Source organism: Symphalangus syndactylus, chromosome 18 (genome assembly GCF_028878055.3).
Source record: "Symphalangus syndactylus isolate Jambi chromosome 18, NHGRI_mSymSyn1-v2.1_pri, whole genome shotgun sequence".
NCBI classification, from domain to species: Eukaryota; Metazoa; Chordata; class Mammalia; order Primates; family Hylobatidae; genus Symphalangus; species Symphalangus syndactylus.
Genome location: NC_072440.2, coordinates 55499177 through 55517435, shown reverse-complemented (window position 1 = coordinate 55517435; position 18259 = coordinate 55499177). Strand labels below are relative to the sequence as shown.

Below are 18259 nucleotides of genomic sequence, written 5' to 3'. Positions count from 1 at the left end.
GACTGCCTGGGACTGCCGGCGCGCGCCACCGCTGCCTGCCTTTTCTCCTTTGGATGCAGGCACGCGTTCGCCATCTTGGCCACGCTGGTCGCCAGCTCCTGACGCCGAGTGCTCTGCCCGCCTCAGCCTCCCGAAGTACTGGGACTACAGACGGAGTCTCGCACACCCAGTGCTCGGTGTTGCCCGGGCTGGAGTGCGGTGGCGTGGTCTGGCCTCGCAGCAGCCTCTACCCCCGGGCCGCCTGCCTTGGCCTGCCAGGGTGCTGGGATTGCAGCCCCTGCCCGGCCGCCGCCCCATCTGGAAGGTGGGGAGCGCCTCTGCCCGGCCGCCCCGTCTGGGAGGTGAGGAGCACCTCTGCCTGGCCGCCCCGTCTGGGAAGTGAGGAGCGCCTCTGCCCGACCGCCCCGTATAGGAAGTGAGGAGCGCCTCTGCCCGGCCACCCACCGTCTGGGAAGTGAGGAGCGCCTCTGCCCGGCCACCCACCGTCTGGGAAGTGAGGAGCGCCTCTGCCCGGCCACCCACCGTCTGGGAAGTGAGGAGCGCCTCTGCCCGGCCACCCACCGTCTGGGAAGTGAGGAGCGCCTCTGCCCGGCCACCCACCGTCTGGGAAGTGAGGAGCGCCTCTGCCCGGCCGCCCCGTCTGGGAAGTGAGGAGCGCCTCTGCCCGGCCACCCATCGTCTGGGAAGTGAGGTGCGCCTCTGCCCGGCCACCCACCGTCTGGGAAGTGAGGAGCACCTATGCCCGGCCACCCACCGTCTGGGAAGTGAGGAGCGCCTCTGCCCGGCCACCCACCGTCTGGGAAGTGAGGAGCGCCTCTGCCCGGCCACCCACCGTCTGGGAAGTGAGGAGCGCCTCTGCCCGACCACCCACCGTCTGGGAAGTGAGGAGCTCCTCTGCCCGGCCGCCCCGTCTGGGAAGTGAGGAGCGCCTCTGCCCAGACGCCCATCGTCTGGGAAGTGAGGAACGCCTCTGCCCGGCCATCCTATCTGGGAAGTGAGGAGCGCCTCTGCCCGGCCGCCCCGTCTGGGAAGTGAGGAGCGCCTCTGCCCGGCCACCCATCGTCTGGGAAGTGAGGAGCGCCTCTGCCCGGCCGCCCCGTCCGGGAGGAAGTGAGGAGCGCCTCTGCCCGGCCGCCCCGTCCGGGAGGAAGTGAGGAGCGCCTCTGCCCGGCCGCCCCGTCCGGGAGGAAGTGAGGAGCGCCTCTGCCCGGCCGCCCCGTCCGGGAGGAAGTGAGGAGCGCCTCTGCCCGGCCGCCCCGTCCGGGAGGAAGTGAGGAGCGCCTCTGCCCGGCTGCCCCCGTCCGGGAAGAAGTGAGGAGCGCCTCTGCCCGGCCGCCCCATCTGGGAAGTGAGGAGTGCCTCTGCCCGGCCGCCCCGTCCGGGAAGAAATGAGGAGCGCCTCTGCCCGGGCGCCCCATCCGGGAAGAAGTGAGGAGCGCCTCTGCCCGGCCGCCCCATCCCGGAAGAAGTGAGGAGCGCCTCTGCCCGGCCACCCATCGTCTGGGAAGTGAGGAGCGCCTCTGCCCGGCCACCCACCGTCTGGGAAGTGAGGAGCGCCTCTGCCCGGCTGCCCACCGTCTGGGAAGTGAGGAGCGCCTCTGCCCGGCCGCCCCGTCTGGGAAGTGAGGAGCGCCTCTGCCCGGCCGCCCCGTCTGGGAAGTGAGGAGCGCCTCTGCCCGGCCACCCATCGTCTGGGAAGTGAGGAGCGCCTCTGCCCGGCCTCCCATCGTCTGGGAGGTGAGGAGCGCCTCTGCCCGGCCGCCCCGTCCGGGAGGAAGTGAGGAGCGCCTCTGCCCGGCCGCCCCGTCCGGGAGGAAGTGAGGAGCGCCTCTGCCCGGCCGCCCCGTCCGGGAAGAAGTGAGGAGCGCCTCTGCCCGGCCGCCCCGTCCGGGAAGAAGTGAGGAGCGCCTCTGCCCGGCCGCCCCCGTCCGGGAAGAAGTGAGGAGCGCCTCTGCCCGGCCGCCCCGTCTGGGAAGTGAGGAGCGCCTCTGCCCGGCCGCCCCGTCCGGGAAGAAATGAGGAGCGCCTCTGCCCGGGCGCCCCATCCGGGAAGAAGTGAGGAGCGCCTCTGCCCGGCCGCCCCATCCGGGAAGAAGTGAGGAGCGCCTCTGCCCGGCCTCCCATCGTCTGGGAGGTGAGGAGCGCCTCTGCCCGGCCGCCCCGTCCGGGAGGAAGTGAGGAGCGCCTCTGCCCGGCCGCCCCGTCCGGGAAGAAGTGAGGAGCGCCTCTGCCCGGCCGCCCCGTCCGGGAAGAAGTGAGGAGCGCCTCTGCCCGGCCGCCCCGTCCGGGAAGAAGTGAGGAGCGCCTCTGCCCGGCCGCCCCGTCCGGGAAGAAGTGAGGAGCGCCTCTGCCCGGCCGCCCCGTCCGGGAAGAAGTGAGGAGCGCCTCTGCCCGGCCGCCCCGTCTGGGAGGTCTACCACGGAGGCCAGAAGCAATGTGGGGGCTGGACGTGGTGGCTCACGCCTGTGGTCCCGGCACTCTGGGGGGCGAGGCGGGTTGATCACTTCGGGCTAGGAGTTCGAGACCAGTCTGGCCAACTTGGCGAAACATGAAGAATACAACAGACTAACCAACCAACCAACTCAATGACAACAAAACAGGTCTACCCTGGAGTCATACTCTAATTTTTTCTATTTTCCTCCCTTTCTGATCCTTTATCCCACTTTCTTTTTCTTCCTCTTCCTTCTCCCTCTTCTTTGTCAAATAGAGGATTGAGTTATTATCACTCATCCATATAAAGTCCCTCTCTCATTTATTTTAACTCCCACCCCCATTTCTATTCCCCGACTTCCCATGTGCAACCTTCCTAATATGTTTGATACGCATCTTTTTGTTTGTATGTATTTTTAGAAAATGTTTATTGTTTTTGTATGCAAAAAAAATTAATAAAAAAAAAAAAAAAAGATACAGAGACAGGGTCTTACTATGTTCCCCAGGCTGGTCTTGAACCCCTGGGCTCAGGTGATCCTCCCACCTTGGCCTTGCAACCTGGTACAGACATGAGTCACCGCACCCGGCCAACTCTTTCAATTAAAGTCCTACTACCAACCCCAGTGATCTAGGTAAGAAGGCTTTTATGGTAAACTAAAAATTCAGAGCAGTGCCACTGACTTTTTTAAAAATTGGAAATCATTTAGTTGGTTATAAGAACTTGCCAAGAAGAAAGAGAAAACTGGCCAAGAGTGGTGGCTCCTACCTGTAATCCCAGCACTTTGGGAGGCCGAGGCAGCTGGATCACCTGAGGTCAGGAGTTTGAGACCAGCCTGGCCAATATGGTGAAACCCCCATCTCTACTAAAAATACAAAAAAATGGCTGGGCGTGGTGGCTCACATCAGTAATCCCAGCACTTCAGGAGGCTGAGACAGGTGGATAACAAGAGGTCAGGAGTCCGAGACCAGGCTAGCCAACATGGCGAAACCCTGTCTCTACTAAAAATACAAAAATTAGCCGGGCATGGTGGCGCATGCCTGTAATCCCACCTACTAAAGGGGCTGAGCCAGGAGGATCACTTGAACCTGGGAGGCGGAGGTTGCAGTGAGCCAAGATCGTGCCACTGCACTCCAGGCCTGGGCAACAGAGCGAGACTCTGTCTCAAAAAAAAAAAAAAAAAATTAGCCAGGCGTGGTGGCAGGCACCTGTAATCCCAGCTACTCAGGAGGCTGAGGCAGGAGAATCGCTTGAACTAGGGAGGTGGAGGTTGCAGTGAGCCAAGATCACACCACTACACCACTCCAGCCTGGGCAACAGAGCGAGACTCCATCTCCAAAAAAAAAAAAAAGGAAAAATGTAAAAGATAATAATAAAATGAAATCATTCAAACACACAATAAGGAAGATGAAGTACAGAACATGTAAATATGCAATGTTTCAAATTAAAATTGAGTGAAAAGTAAAAATCACAATTGATTACAACTACATAAAACTGTATATACAGATAAAGATTAGAAAACAATAAAAGAGGCCGGGCGCGGTGGCTCACGCTTGTAATCCCAGCACTTTGGGAGGCCGAGGCGGGCGGATCACGAGGTCAGGAGATCGAGACCATGATGAAAACCCATCTCTACTAAAAATACAAAAAATTAGCCGGGCGTGGTGGCGGGCGCCTGTAGTCCCAGCTACTCGGAGAGGCTGAGGCAGGAGAATGGCGTGAACCCGGGAGGCGGAGCTTGCAGTGAGCCAAGATCGCGCCACTGCACTCCAGCCTGGGCGACAGAGCAAGACTCTGTCTCAAAAAAAAAAAAAAAAAAGAAAACAATAAAAGAGCAGCCATAAAAAATGATGAGTTCGTGTCCTTTGTAGGGACATGGATGAAACTGGAAATCATCATTCTCAGTAAACTATCGCAAGGACAAAAAAACAAACACCGCATGTTCTCACTCATAGGTGGGAATTGAACAATGAGAACACATGGACACAGGAAGGGGAACATCGCACTCCAGGGACTGTTGTGGGGTGGGGGGAGGGGGGAGGGATAGCATTAGGAGATACACCTAATGCTAAATGATGAGTTAATGGGTGCAGCACACCAACATGGCACATGGACACATATGTAACAAACCTGCGCATTGTGCACATGTACCCTAAAACTTAAAGTACAATAATATAAAAATAAAAAAGAAAACAATAAAAGAAAAACAGTTCCTCTGTGAGTTTGATGAGATTACAAATATTTGGTATCACATGATGTTTTATGAGCTTTTAGTCATTTTGATATAATTTTGTTTAGATAGCCACCTATGTCAGGGCATTAAAATATGATTCATAAAGTAGAACACACCAACTAGTTACATTTAATTATTTACACTAGCTTTCTTAGGACACCATCTGTAATCCCTACTACTGAATTCCATCATTTCTGAATTTTTTTTTTTTTTTTTGAGACGGAGTCTTTCTCTGTCCCCCAGGCTGGAGTGCGGTGGCGCGATCTCGGCTCACCGCAACCTCCACCTCCTGGGTTCACGCCATTCTCCTGCCTCAGCCTCCCAAGTAGCCGGGACCACAGGCGCCCGCCAGCACGCCCGGCTAATTTTTTTGTATTTTTTAGTAGAGACGGGGTTTCACCGTGTTAGCCAGGATGGTCTCGATCTCCTGACCTCGTGATCCACCCGCCTCGGCCTCCCAAAGTGCTGGGATTACAGGCTTGAGCCACCGCGCCCGGCCTCATTTCTGAATTCTTACTACTACTCACTCTTAAGCTAGAATGGTAGCAGACAAATAATAGATACCTCCATTTCTGTGGTAGAAATTTATGGATAAGAATATTTAAGAAGGCCAGATGCAATACCTCACGCCTGTAATCCCAGCACTTTGAAAGGCCAAGGCAGGAGGATCACTTGAGCCCACGAGTTTGAGACCAGCCCGGGCAACACTGCAAGACCCTGTCTTTACAAAAAATTTAAAAATTAGCTGGGCATGGTGGTGCGCACCTGTGGTCCAGCTACTCAGGAAGCTGAGGTGGGAGAATTGCTTGAGCCCAACAGGTAGAGGCTGTAGGGAGCTGTGTTTTCAACACTGCACACCAGCCTGGGCAAGAGAGAGACTCTGTGTCAAAAAACAAAAACAAATGAAAAGAATATTTAACAAGGTGATGTTACATTTTATTTATTTTTATTTTTATTGACAGTCTCACTCTGTGGCCTAGGAGTACGGTGGCATGATCTCAGCTCACTGCAGCCTCGGCAGCCTGGGCTCAAGTAATCCTCCCACCTCAGCCTCCTGAGTAGCTGGGATTATGGGCGCGCAGCACCATACCCAGCTAATTTATTTTTATTTTTTGTAGAGGTGGGGTTTCGCCACGTAGGCTGGTCTCGAATTCCTGGGCTCAAGTGATTGGCCCGCTTTGGCCTCTTAAAGTGTTGGGATTACAGGTGTGAGCCATGACACCCAGCCTGACATTATATTTTAATGAAGACTAATTGAGGTTTCAGTAAATTTTTTGTTTGTTTTTTGAGATGGAGTCTCACTATGTCGCCCAGGCTGGAGTGCAGTGGCGTGATCTCGGCTCACTGCAACCTCCACTGCCGGGTTCACGCCATTCTCTTGCCTCAGCCTCTTGAGTAGCTGGGACTACAGGCACCCGCCATCATGCCTGGCTAATTTTTTTCTTTTTTCAGTAGAGACGAGGTTTCACCGTGTTAGCCAGGATGGTCTCAATCTCCTGACCTCGTGATCCGCCCGCCTCGGCCCCCTAAAGTGCTGAGATTACAGGCGTGAGCCACCATGCCTAGCCCTTAGTAACTGTTTTAAGCACGATTTAGGAAGCAAATTATTTATTTAAAGGAAATATATAACTTCACAATACAAAGAATTGTGCTAAAAACTCTATCAGAAATATAAATTCATTGTGTAAATCTAATATCCCTGAAATAATGTCAAAGTAACAATTATATTGTAAATGTTAAAATAATTATACAATTTTTTCTTTTTTTAAGATGGAGTTTCACTCTTGTTGCCCAGGCTGGAGTGCAATGGCGCGATTTTGGCTCACCACGACCTCCGCCTCCCGGGTTCAAGAGATTCTCCTGCCTCAGCCTCCCGAGTAGCTGGGATTACAGGCGTGCGCCACCACACCCACCTAATTTTGTATTTTTAGTAGAGACAGGGTTTCTCCATGTGGGTCAAGCTGGTCTCAAACTCCCAACCTCAGGTGGTCCAGCTGCCTTGGCCTCCCAAAGTGCTGGGATCACAGGTGTGAGCCACCACACCCGGCACATAATTATGCAATTCTAATCATGTCATAATAAGTGTGAAATCTCTAAGGACAGATGGATTTCTATTTATTTACATGTACACAGTACATTTTTACTTATACTAAAGGCAATCATTTAAAATAGCAAGCTCTCAAAAAGCATTACAAGCAGTTGCTTCTGAGGGGAAAAGTTCAGCCCTTTGACTGTCAGCCACTTCAAGAACCTCTGGAACAGAGGTTCAACCTTTATCCTTCACCTAGAGAAATTTTATTATAAAAAGAAAAGTTTACAACATTAGCTTAAAGTTTTTTAAAAAGTACCATTTAAAAAATGAAATGTTGGCCAGGCATGGTGGCTCACGCCTGTAATCCCAGCACTTTGGGAGGCTGAGGCAGGTGGATCATGAGGTTAGGAGTTCGAGACCAGCCTGGCCAAGATGGTGAAACCCTGTCTCTACTAAAAATACAAAAATTAGCCAGGCGCAGTGGCAGGCGCCTGTAATCCCAGCTACTCAGGAGGCTGAGGCAGAATTGCTTGAACCCGGGAGGCAGAGGTTGCAGTGAGCCGAGAATGTGCCACTGCACTCTAACCTGGGTGACAAAATGAAATGTCCAGCATTATCTCCAGAGAAGTTAAGAAAAAAGAAATAGGGCCGGGCGCAGAGGCTCACGCCTGTAATCCTAGCACTTGGGAGGCCAAAGCAGGCAGATTGCCTGAGCTCAGGAGTTCAAGACCAGCCTGGGTGAAGCCCTGTCTCTACTAAAAAAATACAAAAAAAAAGTAGCTGGGCGTGGTGGCATACGTCTGTAGTCCCAGCTACTTGGGAGGCTGAGGCAGGAGAATTGCCTGAACCCACGAGGTGGGGGTTGCAATGAGCCAAGATCGTGCCACTGCACTCCCACCTGATGAGAGCGAGACTGTCTCAAAGAAAAGCAAACAAGTAAGAAAAAAGAAATGGAATAAAAAACATTACAAAAGTTGAAAAAGTTGAATTAAATAAATGAGGTGTAGACTGGGTGTGGTGGCTTACACCTGTAATCCCAGCACTTTGGGAGGCCAAGGTGGGTGGATCACTTGAGGTCCGGAGTTCAAGACCAGCCTGGCCAACGTGGCGAATCCCGATCTCTACTAAAAATAGAAAAATTAGCCAGGTATGGTGGCACGGGCCTGTTCGAGTAGTTCCAGCTACTCAGAGGCTGAGGCAGGAGAATCGACTGAGCCCAGAAGGTGAAGGTTGCAGTGAGCTAAGATCGTATCACTACACTCCAGCCTGGGCAGAAGAGCAAGGCTCTGCCTCAATCAATCAATCAATCAATCAATCAATAAGTGTAGAAATAAACCAATCTGATCAATTTATAAAAATACATTCCAAAAATAAGTTCCTCAACTGGTACAATGGATTGTCCTTAGTCAGTTTATCAAAAAATCAATTCTTGTTTCTTCGAACATTCTTGAAAATGCATAACTGCACATTTCTTTGGGAAAAAAAATCCAGAAATAAACCACTGTTAAAAAAACAGTATTTTCCATCCCACAACTAGTGGATCTTAACAGTTCCTTTACAATGTATTATATAGGCCAGGCGCCATGGCTCGTGCCTGTAATCCCAGCACTTTGGGAGGCCAAGGTGGGGTGGATCACCTGAGAACAAGAGTTTGAGATGAGCCTGGCCAACATGGTGAAAACCCATCTCCACTAAATAGTACAAAAATTAGCTCGGCATAGTGGTGCGTGCCTGTAGTCCCAGATACAGGGGAGGCTGAGACTCGAGAAACACTTGAACCCAGGAGGTGGAGGATGCAGTGAGCCAAAATGGGACCACTACACTCCAGCCTGGGTGACATGGCAAGATTCTTGTCTCAAAAAAATAAATAAAAATAAGAACAAATAAATTAAATGTTTGTATAAATGAAGATATCTAAGGGATTTTAATTTTCATACAAAGCTGTATTATTATCAGGCTCACCTCTTCTCAGAACTAGACTGGAAATCCACTTTGTTGTTGCTTGTCATCATTTCAGGTTTGTTTCTTGGTTTTTTGTTTTGTTTTGTTTTGTTTTTTGATGGAGTCTCACTCTGTCGCCCAGGCTGGAGTACAATGGCATGATCTCGGTTCACCGCAAGCTCCACCTCCTGAGTTCACACCATTCTCCTGCCTCGGCCTCCTGAGTAGCTGGGACTACAGGCACCCGCCACCACACCCAGCTAATATTTTGTATTTTTAGTAGAGATGGGGTTTCACCATGTTAGCCAGGATGGTCTCGATCTCCTGACCTCGTGATCTGCCAGCCTCAACCTCCCAAAATGCTGGGATTACAGGTGTGAGCCACCCAACCGAGCCAGTTTGTTTTCTGAGACGAAGTCTCATTCTGTCACCCAGGCTGAAGTGCAATGGCACGATCTCGGCTCACTGCAACCTCTGCCTCCCAGGTTCAAGCAATTCTCCCACCTCAGCCTCCAGAGTAGCTGGGACTACAGGCGTCCGCCAACACACCTAGCTAATTTTTGTATTTTTAGTAGAGACAGGGTTTCACCATATTGGTCAGGCTGGTCTTGAACTCCTGACCTCATGATCCACCCACCTCAGCCTTCCAAAGTGCTGGGATTACAGGCGTAAGCCACCGCGCCTGGCCTTTTTATTATTATTATTTTTTTTTTGAGATGGAGTCTTGCTCTGTCGTCCAGGCTGGAGTGCGGCTGGGCGATCCCCGCTCACTGCAACCTCCACCTCCCCGGTTCAAGCAATTCTCTGCCTCAGCCTCCCAAGTAGCTGGGATTACAGGCACCTGCCACCATGCCCAACTCATTTTTTTGTATTTTTAGTAGAGATGGGGTTTCTTTTTTTTTTTTGAGATGGAGTCTCGCTCTGTCACCCAGGCTGCAGTGCAGTGGCGCCATCTCGGCTCACTGCAAGCTCCGCCTCCCGGGTTCACACCATTCTCCTGCCTCAGCCTCTCCGAGTAGCTGGGACTACAGGTGCCTGCCACCGCGCCCAGCTAATTTTTTTTGTATTTTTAGTAGAAACGGGGTTTCACCGCAGTCTCAATCTCCTGACCTCGTGATCCGCCCGCCTTGGCCTCCCAAAGTGCTGGGATTACAAGCATGAGCCAACGCGCCCGGCCTGAGATGGGGTTTCACCATCTTGGCCAGGCTGGTCTTGAACTTCTGACCTTGTAAGTGACCTGCCTCAGCCTCCCAAAGTGCTGGGATTACAGGCGTGAGCCACCATGCCCAGCCCAATTAATTTTTTTTTTTTTTTTTTTTTTGAGATGGCGTCTCGCTCTGTCGCCTAGGCTGGAGTGCAGTGGCGCAATCTCGGCTCACTGCAAGCTCCGCCTCCCGGGTTCACACCATTCTCCTGCCTCAGCCTCTCCGAGTAGCTGGGACTACAGGCGCCCACCACCACACCTGGCTAATTTTTTGTATTTTTAGTAGAGACGGAGTTTCACCGTGGTCTCGATCTCCTGACCTTGTGATCCACCCACCTCGGCCTCCCAAAGTGCTGGGATTACAAGCATGAGCCACCGCGCCCGGCCCCAATTAATGTTTTTTATACAAGCATTATAGTTATCTTTATTATAACTTAAGAATAGAAAATCTTTTTTTTTTTTTTTTAGTGACGGAGTCTTGCTCTGTTGCCCAGAGCTGGAGTGCAATGGTGGAATCTGCTCACTGCAACCTCCACCTCCCGGGTTCAAGCAATGTTCCTGCCTCAGTCTCCCAAGTAGCTGGGATTACAGGCGCGCGCCACCGTGCCCGGCTAATTTTTGTATTTTTTAGCAGAGACAGGGTTTCATCATGTTGGCCAGAATGGTCTCGAACTCCTGACCTCAGGTGATCCGCCCGCCTCGGCCTCCCAAAGTGCTGGGATTACAGGCGTGAGGCACCCCGCCCAGCCAGGAATATTAAATCTTAAAGCTAAGAAAAACCTCTGGTAATTATAGACCTCTATGAAAACCACCATTACTAATACAAATATGAAATATACTAAAGGCTTTTGTTAATGTCTATGTGTATATAATACATACATACATATTCATCTATTTTTTCACATTTGCCAGTTGTTGAAAATTAAAAAACAGAATATATACATAGATAAAAAATGAATTAAAATTTGCTATCTGGTGAAAAGTTTATTTAGCAGCTTAAAGAGAGATGAAGAAAGGGTGAATCGGACGATAAAGAAATGTCAGCCAGGTGTGGTGGCTCACACCCATAATCCCAACACTTTGGGAGGCTGAGGCGGGTGGATCACGAGGTCAGGAGATCGAGACCATCCTGGCCAACATGGTGAAACCCTGTCTCTACTAAAAATTCAAAAATTAGCCAGGCTGGTGGCATGCGCCTGTAGTCCCAGCTACTCGGGAGGCTGAGGCAGGAGAATTGCTTGAACCTGAGAGTTGGAGGTTGCAGTGAGCCAAGATTGCCATTGCACTCCAGCCTGGCGACAGACGAGACTCCATCTCAAAAAAAAAAAAAAAAAAAAGAAATGTCAACCAGGCGTGGTGGCTCACACCTGTAATCCCAGCACTTTGGAAGGCTGAGGTGCGCGGATCATGAGGTCAGATGATCAAGACCATCCTGGCTAACACGGTGAAACCCCATCTCTACTAAAAACACACAAAAAAAAAGTTAGCCGGGCGTGGTGGCACACACCTGTAGTCCCAGCTACTCAGAAGGCTGAGACAGAAGAATCGCTTGAACCCAGGAGGCGGAGGTTGCAGTGAGCCAAGATTGTGCCACTGTACTCCAGCCTGGACGACAGAGCGAGGCTCCGTCTCAAAAAAAAAAAAAAAACAAAAAAAAAAAACAAGAAATGTCACAGAGGGCTTCACAGACAGATAAATGGAGATAAACTAGGAAAATGATAGTGAGATATGGAGGAACAGACAGGATCACGTACGTCTTCTATAAACAGCATAATGTGCAATTGATTGTAGCACAAAGTAGAGAAGATGAGAGTATTCAAAGATACAATATTAAATAATTTTTCCAGAGTAAACAAATGAATTATTAAATTCAGGAAGCCAAACAATCCCAATTTTAGATGTGTAAAACATAAATTTTATTTGTTTTGGATGTGCAAAACACTTATTTTGACTGCTTTTTAGAATTTCTCTGGCTTTGGTGGCTGTTTCACTAAGATGTGTTTAAGTTTGAAACACCACCAAAGACGGAGAATCTCTAAAAAGCAGCCAAGCCGGCCTGGTGGCTCATGCCTGTAATCCCAGCACTTTGAGCGGCCAAGGCGGGCAGACTGCCTGAGCTCAAGAGTTCGAGATCAGCCTGGGAAACAGGGTGAAACCCTGTCTCTACTAAAATACAAAAAACTAGCCGGGCGTGGCAGTGTGCGCCTATAGTCCCAGCTCCTCGAGAGGCTGAGGCAGGAGAATTGCTTGAACCCGGGAGGCAGAGGTTACAGTGAGCTGAAATCATGCCATTACACTCCAGCCTGGGCAACAGAGTGAGACTCCATCTCAAAAAAAAAAAAAAAAAAAAGGCAGCCAAAATAAACTGTTTCATTATGATGGAACACTTAGTAGAATGACAACAGACTGCTCAACAATTGTAAGTGAAAGTGTAAGACAATAGACTAATATTTGTAAAGTATTGAAAAAATATAACTGCCAATAGAGGGCTGCACGTGCTTTGGAAATATCTTTCAAATAGAATAAAATGAGCCGGGCGCAGTGGCACATGCCCATAATCCCAGCACTTTGGGAGGCCGAGGCAGGCGATCCAGAGTCCAGAGTTCAAGACCAGCCTGGCCAACATGGCAAAACCTCATCTCTACTAAAAATATAAAAATTAGCCAGGCATGGTGGTGTGCACCTGTAATCCCAGCTACTCGGGAGGCTGAAGCAGAATCGCTTGAATCGGGAAGGTGGAGGTTGCAGTGAGCCAAGATCATGCCACTGCACTCCAGCCTTAGAGAGTGAGACTCTGTCTCAAAAAAAAAAAAAAAGAATAAAATGAGAAAAATACTTTTTTTTTTGCTTCTGGAAATGGAAAGAATGGCATAACAGGTTATTTATTTTGTGTGTTTTTGGTTTTTTTTTTTTTTTTTTGAGATGGAATCTCACTCTACTGCCCAGGCTGGAGTGCACTGGTGCGATCTCAGCCCACTGCAACCTCTGCCTGCCTCCCGGGTTCAAGCGATTCTCCTGCCTCAGCCTCCTGAGTAGCTGGGACTACAGGCGCATGCCACCATGCCCAACTAATTTTTATATTATTAGTAGAGGCAGGGTTTCACCATGTTGGCCAGGCTAGTCTCGAACTCCTGACTTTGTGATCTGCCCACATCGGCCTCCCAAAGTGCTGGCATAACAGGTGTGAGCCGTCGCGCCCAGCCATAACAGGTTATTCTTACAGGCTTATTAGTACTATTTGATAACCATACATGTAAATTAGATACATATACTTTTATATATAAAGTCCTTATTACAATTTACTATAACCACCATAAGCCAAAGATAATACCTTGGGGTGAGGAAAGATGTTGCTCTTGCAGCTTCTCTTGAGAGATGAGTCCCAAGTAACTGAGAACAACATACTTTGTTTCATAGTGAAATCCCAGAGGCACAGTAGAAGAGGACGCCATTGAATTGGCTGGTGAGGCTCCAAAAAGGTCTACTTATGGATGTGTAAAACCTAAGAACAAAAAAGTAATTTTTTCAGTTTAAAGTTTATTACATGCCACTTTAACAGTTGTTTCACACCAAAATGTCTTGTGCAACTCTTGGAGTTTTTTTGTTTTTTTTTTTTGAGGTAGAGTCTCGCTCTTGTAGCTCAGGCTGGAGTGCAGTGGCGCAATCTCAGCTCACGGCAACCTCTGCCTCCCAGGTTCAAGCCACTGCACTCCAGCCTGGCAACAGAGCAACACTCCGTCTCAAAGAAAAAAAAAGTACTGCACATACAATTACATGCAGTACATAATACTTGATAATCCTAGATGACTTACTGGTTTATGTATTTACTACACTTTTTTTTGTTAGAGTGCACTCCTGCTTATAAAAAAAAAAAAAAAAAAGAAGTGAACTGTAAAGCCTCAGGGCAGGTAGTCCTCCAGGAGGGATTCCAGAAGGCATTGTTACTGGAAATGTCAACTCCATGGGTGTTACTGCCCCTGAAGACTGTCCTGTGGGACAAGATGTGGAGGTGGAAGACAGTGATATTAATAATCCTGACTCTGTGTAGGCCTGGGCTAATGAGTCTGTTTGTGTCTTAGTTTTTAGGAAAACAGTTTAAAAGGAAAAGGAAAAAAAAAAATTAAAAAATAAAAACAAGCTTATAAAATAAGGATATAGGCAATGCATGGTGGCTCACGCATGTAATCCCAGAACTTTAGAAGGCCGAGATGGGAGGACTGCTTGAGTCTAGGAGTTCAAGACCAGCCTGAGCAATACAGCAAGACTCCATCTCTACAAAAAAATTTAAAACATTAGCTGGGCGTGGTAGGGCATGCCTATGGTCCCAGCTACTCAGGAAGCTGAAGCGGGAGGATTGCTTGAGCCCAGGAGGTCAAGACTGCAGTGAGTTATAACTGCACCAATGCACACCAGCCTGGGAAACACTGCAAGACCCTGTCTTAAAAAAAGAGAAGGCAGGCCAGGCGCGGTGGCTCACGCCTATAATCCCAGCACTTTGGGAGGCCGAGGCGGGCAGATCACGAGGTCAGGAGATCGAGACCATCCTGGCTAACACAGTGAAACCCCGTCTCTACTAAAAATACAAAAAAAATTAGCCAGGTGTGATGGCAGGCACCTGTAGTCCCTGCTACTCGGGAGGCTGAGGCAGGAGAATGGCATGAACCTGGGAGGCAGAGTTTGCAGTGAGCCGAGATCACACCACTGCACTCCAGCCTGGGCGACAGAGCGAGACTCCGTCCCAAAAAAAAAAAAAGAGAGAGAGAGAGAAGACAAAAAGTTAGGTGTGCTGGCTCATACCTGTAATCCCAGCACTTTGGGAAGCAGAGGCAGGTAGATTGCTTGAAACTGGCCTGACAACATGGTAACATACTAAAACTCTGTCTCTAAACAAATGTTAAAAATTAGCCAGGCATCTGGTGCACACCTATAATCCCAGCTACTCAGAAGCTGAGATGGGATGACTGCTTGAGCCCAGGAGGTAGAGGCTACAGTCAGCCATGATCACGCCACTGCACTCCAGCCTGGGTGACACAGCAAGACCCTGTCTCAATAACAAAAACAAAAAGAAATAGAAGATAAAGCTTTCTGGAAATTTTTTTGTGTTCATTCAACACACATTTATTAAGCTGCAGGGTACTCTATAGGCATTAGACATGAATACAAACATGATAAATCACCAGACCTCAGGAGTTTTCATAGGAAACCAAAAATACATATAAAAATACAGACTGGAAAAAGAGGCAATGTTGGAAAAATTTAAGATCTGTGATAAGCAAACTAAGATAAATATCCTAGAATGATAAATAATTTTTAAAAATAGAAGCAGAATTTCAAATATACAAAATAAAATGGCTATAGATATATAAGTGGCTGGCACAGTGGCTCATGCTTATAATTCCAACTCTTTGGAAGGCCAAGGGAGGAGGATCACTTGAGGCCAGGAATTCAAGACCAGACTGGACAACACAGTGAGACCCTGTCTCTACAAAAAATAAAATTAGCCCTGGGTGTGGTGGCATGCGCCTATAGTCCTAGCTACTTGGGAGGCTAATAAGGCAGAAGGATCACTTGAGCCCAGGAGCTTGAGGTTACAGGGAGCTATGATCACATACCAATGCACTCCAGCCTGGGTGACAAAGCAAGACCCTGTCTCAAAAAAAAAAAAAAAAAAATCACACTGGAGGTGATAAGGAAGACAGACTGGAGAGTAGAGGCAAGGAGACAAGTTAGGAGAATATGGAAAAACCTCAGCAAGAGATGTAAGAAGGCATGAACTAGCATAGGAACAGAACATTGAAAAGGAAAGGATGGACAGGAAAAAGGTTAGGAATTCAAAGATCTATTGGTTAATTCAATGAGAGAGTGACCCAGGAAGCTGTAAAGTAAGTGGTATTACTCCTATTTCTCAAACCAGATAATATAGGAAGAGTTGGTTTTGGGAAGGATAAGGAAATCACTTTAGGGTATACAGACAATCCCCGACTTACGAAAGTTTGGCTTACAATTTTTTCACTTTATGACGGCAGTGCAAACCGGATATGCATTCAGCAGAAACTGAACTTCAAGTATCCATACAACCACTCTGTTTTTTCTTTTTTTTTTTTTTTTGAGACTGAGTCTCGCTCTGTCCCCCAGGCTGGAGTGCCGTGGCGCAATCTCGGCTCACTGCAAGTTCCGCCTCCCGGGTTCACGCCATTCTCCTGCCTCAGCCTCCGGAGTAGCTGGGACTACAGGCATCCGCCACCATGCCCGGCTAATTTTTTGTATTTTTTAGTAGAGACGGGGTTTCACCGTGTTAGCCAGGATGGTCTCGATCTCCTGACCTCGTGATCCGCCCGCCTCAGCCTCTCGAAGTGCTGGGATTACAGGCTGGAGCCACCACACCTGGCCTCACTGTTTTTTCACTTTCAATATGGTATTCAAGAAATCTGATGGCCGGGCACGATGGCTCATGTCTGTAACTCCACACTTTGGGAGGCTGAGGCGGGTGGATTACCTGAGGCCAGGAGTTCAAGATGAGCCTGGCCAACATGGCAAAACCCCATCTCTACTAAAAATACAAAAATTAGCCAGTCACGGTGGTGTGCACCTGTAGTCCCAGCTACTTGGGAGGCTGAGACAGGAGAATCGCTTGAACCCAGGAGGAAGAGGTTGAAGTGAGCCGAGATCACACCACTGCACTCCAGCTTGGGCAACAAGAGCAAGACTCTGTCTCAAAAAAAAGAAATTTGATAAGATAGTCAACACTTTACTACAATATAGTTTATATATTTCATGATTTTACACAACTGTAGGCTATTGTGTTTTAAGCACACTTGAATGTGCTTAATGTGTGGCTGGGAACAGTGCTTCACATCTGTAATCCTAGCACTTTGGGAGGCCAAGGCAGAGGGATCACTTGAGCTTAGGAGCTTGAGACAAGCCTGGGCAACATGGCGAAATCCCATTTCTACAAAAAATTTAAAAAAATATATTTTGCTTAATGTGTTTTAGGCATAGGCTAAGCTGTTTGGTAGGTGTATTAAATGCATTTTCAACATATGATATTTTCCACCTACGATGAGTTTCTCAGAATGTAACCCCACTGTAAGTTGAGGAGCATCTGCACTGAATTTTCAAGTACCTACAGGTCATCCAGGTAGTGATACAGAACAAGCAGTTGGATATAAAGGTCTTTAAGAAGTCAGGTGTGGTGGCTCATGCCTGTAATCCCAGCATTTTGGGAGGCCAAGGCGGGTGGATCACGCAATCAGGAGATCGAGACCATCCTGGCTAGCACAGTGAAGCTCTGTCTCTACCAAAAATATAAAAAATTAGCCAGGCGTGGTGGCAGGTGCCTGTAGTCCCAGCTGCTCAAGAGGCTGAGGCAGGAGAATCACTTGAACCCAGGAGGTGGAGCTTGCAGTGAGCCGAGATCGCGCCACTGCACTCCAGTCTGGGCAACGGAGCGAGACTCCATTTAAAAAAAAAAAAAAAAGTCTTTAAGAAAGGTCTAGGCTGGACGCAGTGGCTCACGCCTGTAATCCCAGCACTTTGGGGAGCCCGAGGCAGGTAGATCACATGAGGTCAGGAGTTCAAGACCAGCCTGGCCAACATGGTGAAACCCCGTCTCTACTAAAAATACAAAAATTAGCTGGGCACAGTGGCAGGTGCCTGTAATCCCAGCTACTCGGGAGGCTGAGGCAGAAGAATCGATTGAACCTGGGAGGCAGAGCTTGCTGTAAGCTGAGATCGCTCATTGCACTACAGCCTGGGCAAGAGTAAGACTCCGTCTCAAAAAAAAAAAGGAAGAAAGAGGTCTAGGCTGGAGATACAAAATTCTAAGTATTCTGTATAAGTCAATCAAATTACCTAAGAAGCCGGGCGCGGTGGCTCACGCTTGTAATCCCAGCACTCTGGGAGGCCGAGGTGGGCGGATCACGAAGTCAGGAGATCGAGACCACGGTGAAACCTCGTCTCTACTAAAAATACAAAAAATTAGCCGGGCGTGGTGGCGGGCGCCTGTAGTCCCAGCTACTCAGAGAGGCTGAGGCAGGAGAATGGCGTGAACCCGGGTGGCGGAGCTTGCAGTGAGCCAAGATCGCGCCACTGCACTCCAGCCTGGGCGACAGAGCAAGACTCCGTCTCAAAAAAAATTAAAAAAAAAAAATTACCTAAGAAGACTGAATGGCCCGGCGCCGTGGCTCACACCTATAATCCTAGCACTTTGGGAGGCCAAGGCGGGTGGATCACGAGGTCAGGAGTTCAAGACCATCCTGGCCAACATGGTGAAACCCTGTGTCTACTAAAAATACAAAAATTAGCTGGGCATGGTGGCGTGTGCCTGTAAACCCAGCTACTCGGAAGACTGAGGCAGGAGAATTGCTTGAACCAGGACCCAGGAGGCAGAGGTTGCAGTGAGCCAAGATCGCACCACTGCAC

General features: G+C 49.2%; 1 protein-coding gene across 7 annotated transcripts in view; it reads right to left on the bottom strand.

The window, feature by feature from the left end:
* The window catches only part of BCL2L13 (BCL2 like 13), a 107419-nt gene that overhangs the window by 75709 nt on the left and 13451 nt on the right, over positions 1-18259 (bottom strand). For 5 of the 7 annotated variants that reach the window (XM_055253246.2, XM_063623298.1, XM_063623302.1 and 2 more), the window contains exons 2-3: positions 17690-17799; positions 13170-13340 (exon numbers count right to left, since the gene is read on the bottom strand). In XM_055253246.2, coding sequence (XP_055109221.1) covers positions 13170-13290 — 121 coding nt within the window. In that variant the 5' untranslated portion in view covers positions 13291-13340; positions 17690-17799. Of the gene's footprint in view, positions 1-13169; positions 13341-14762; positions 14876-17689; positions 17800-18259 lie in introns of those variants that run through there. The other 2 variants (XM_063623297.1, XM_055253243.2) reach the window with 2 other exon arrangements.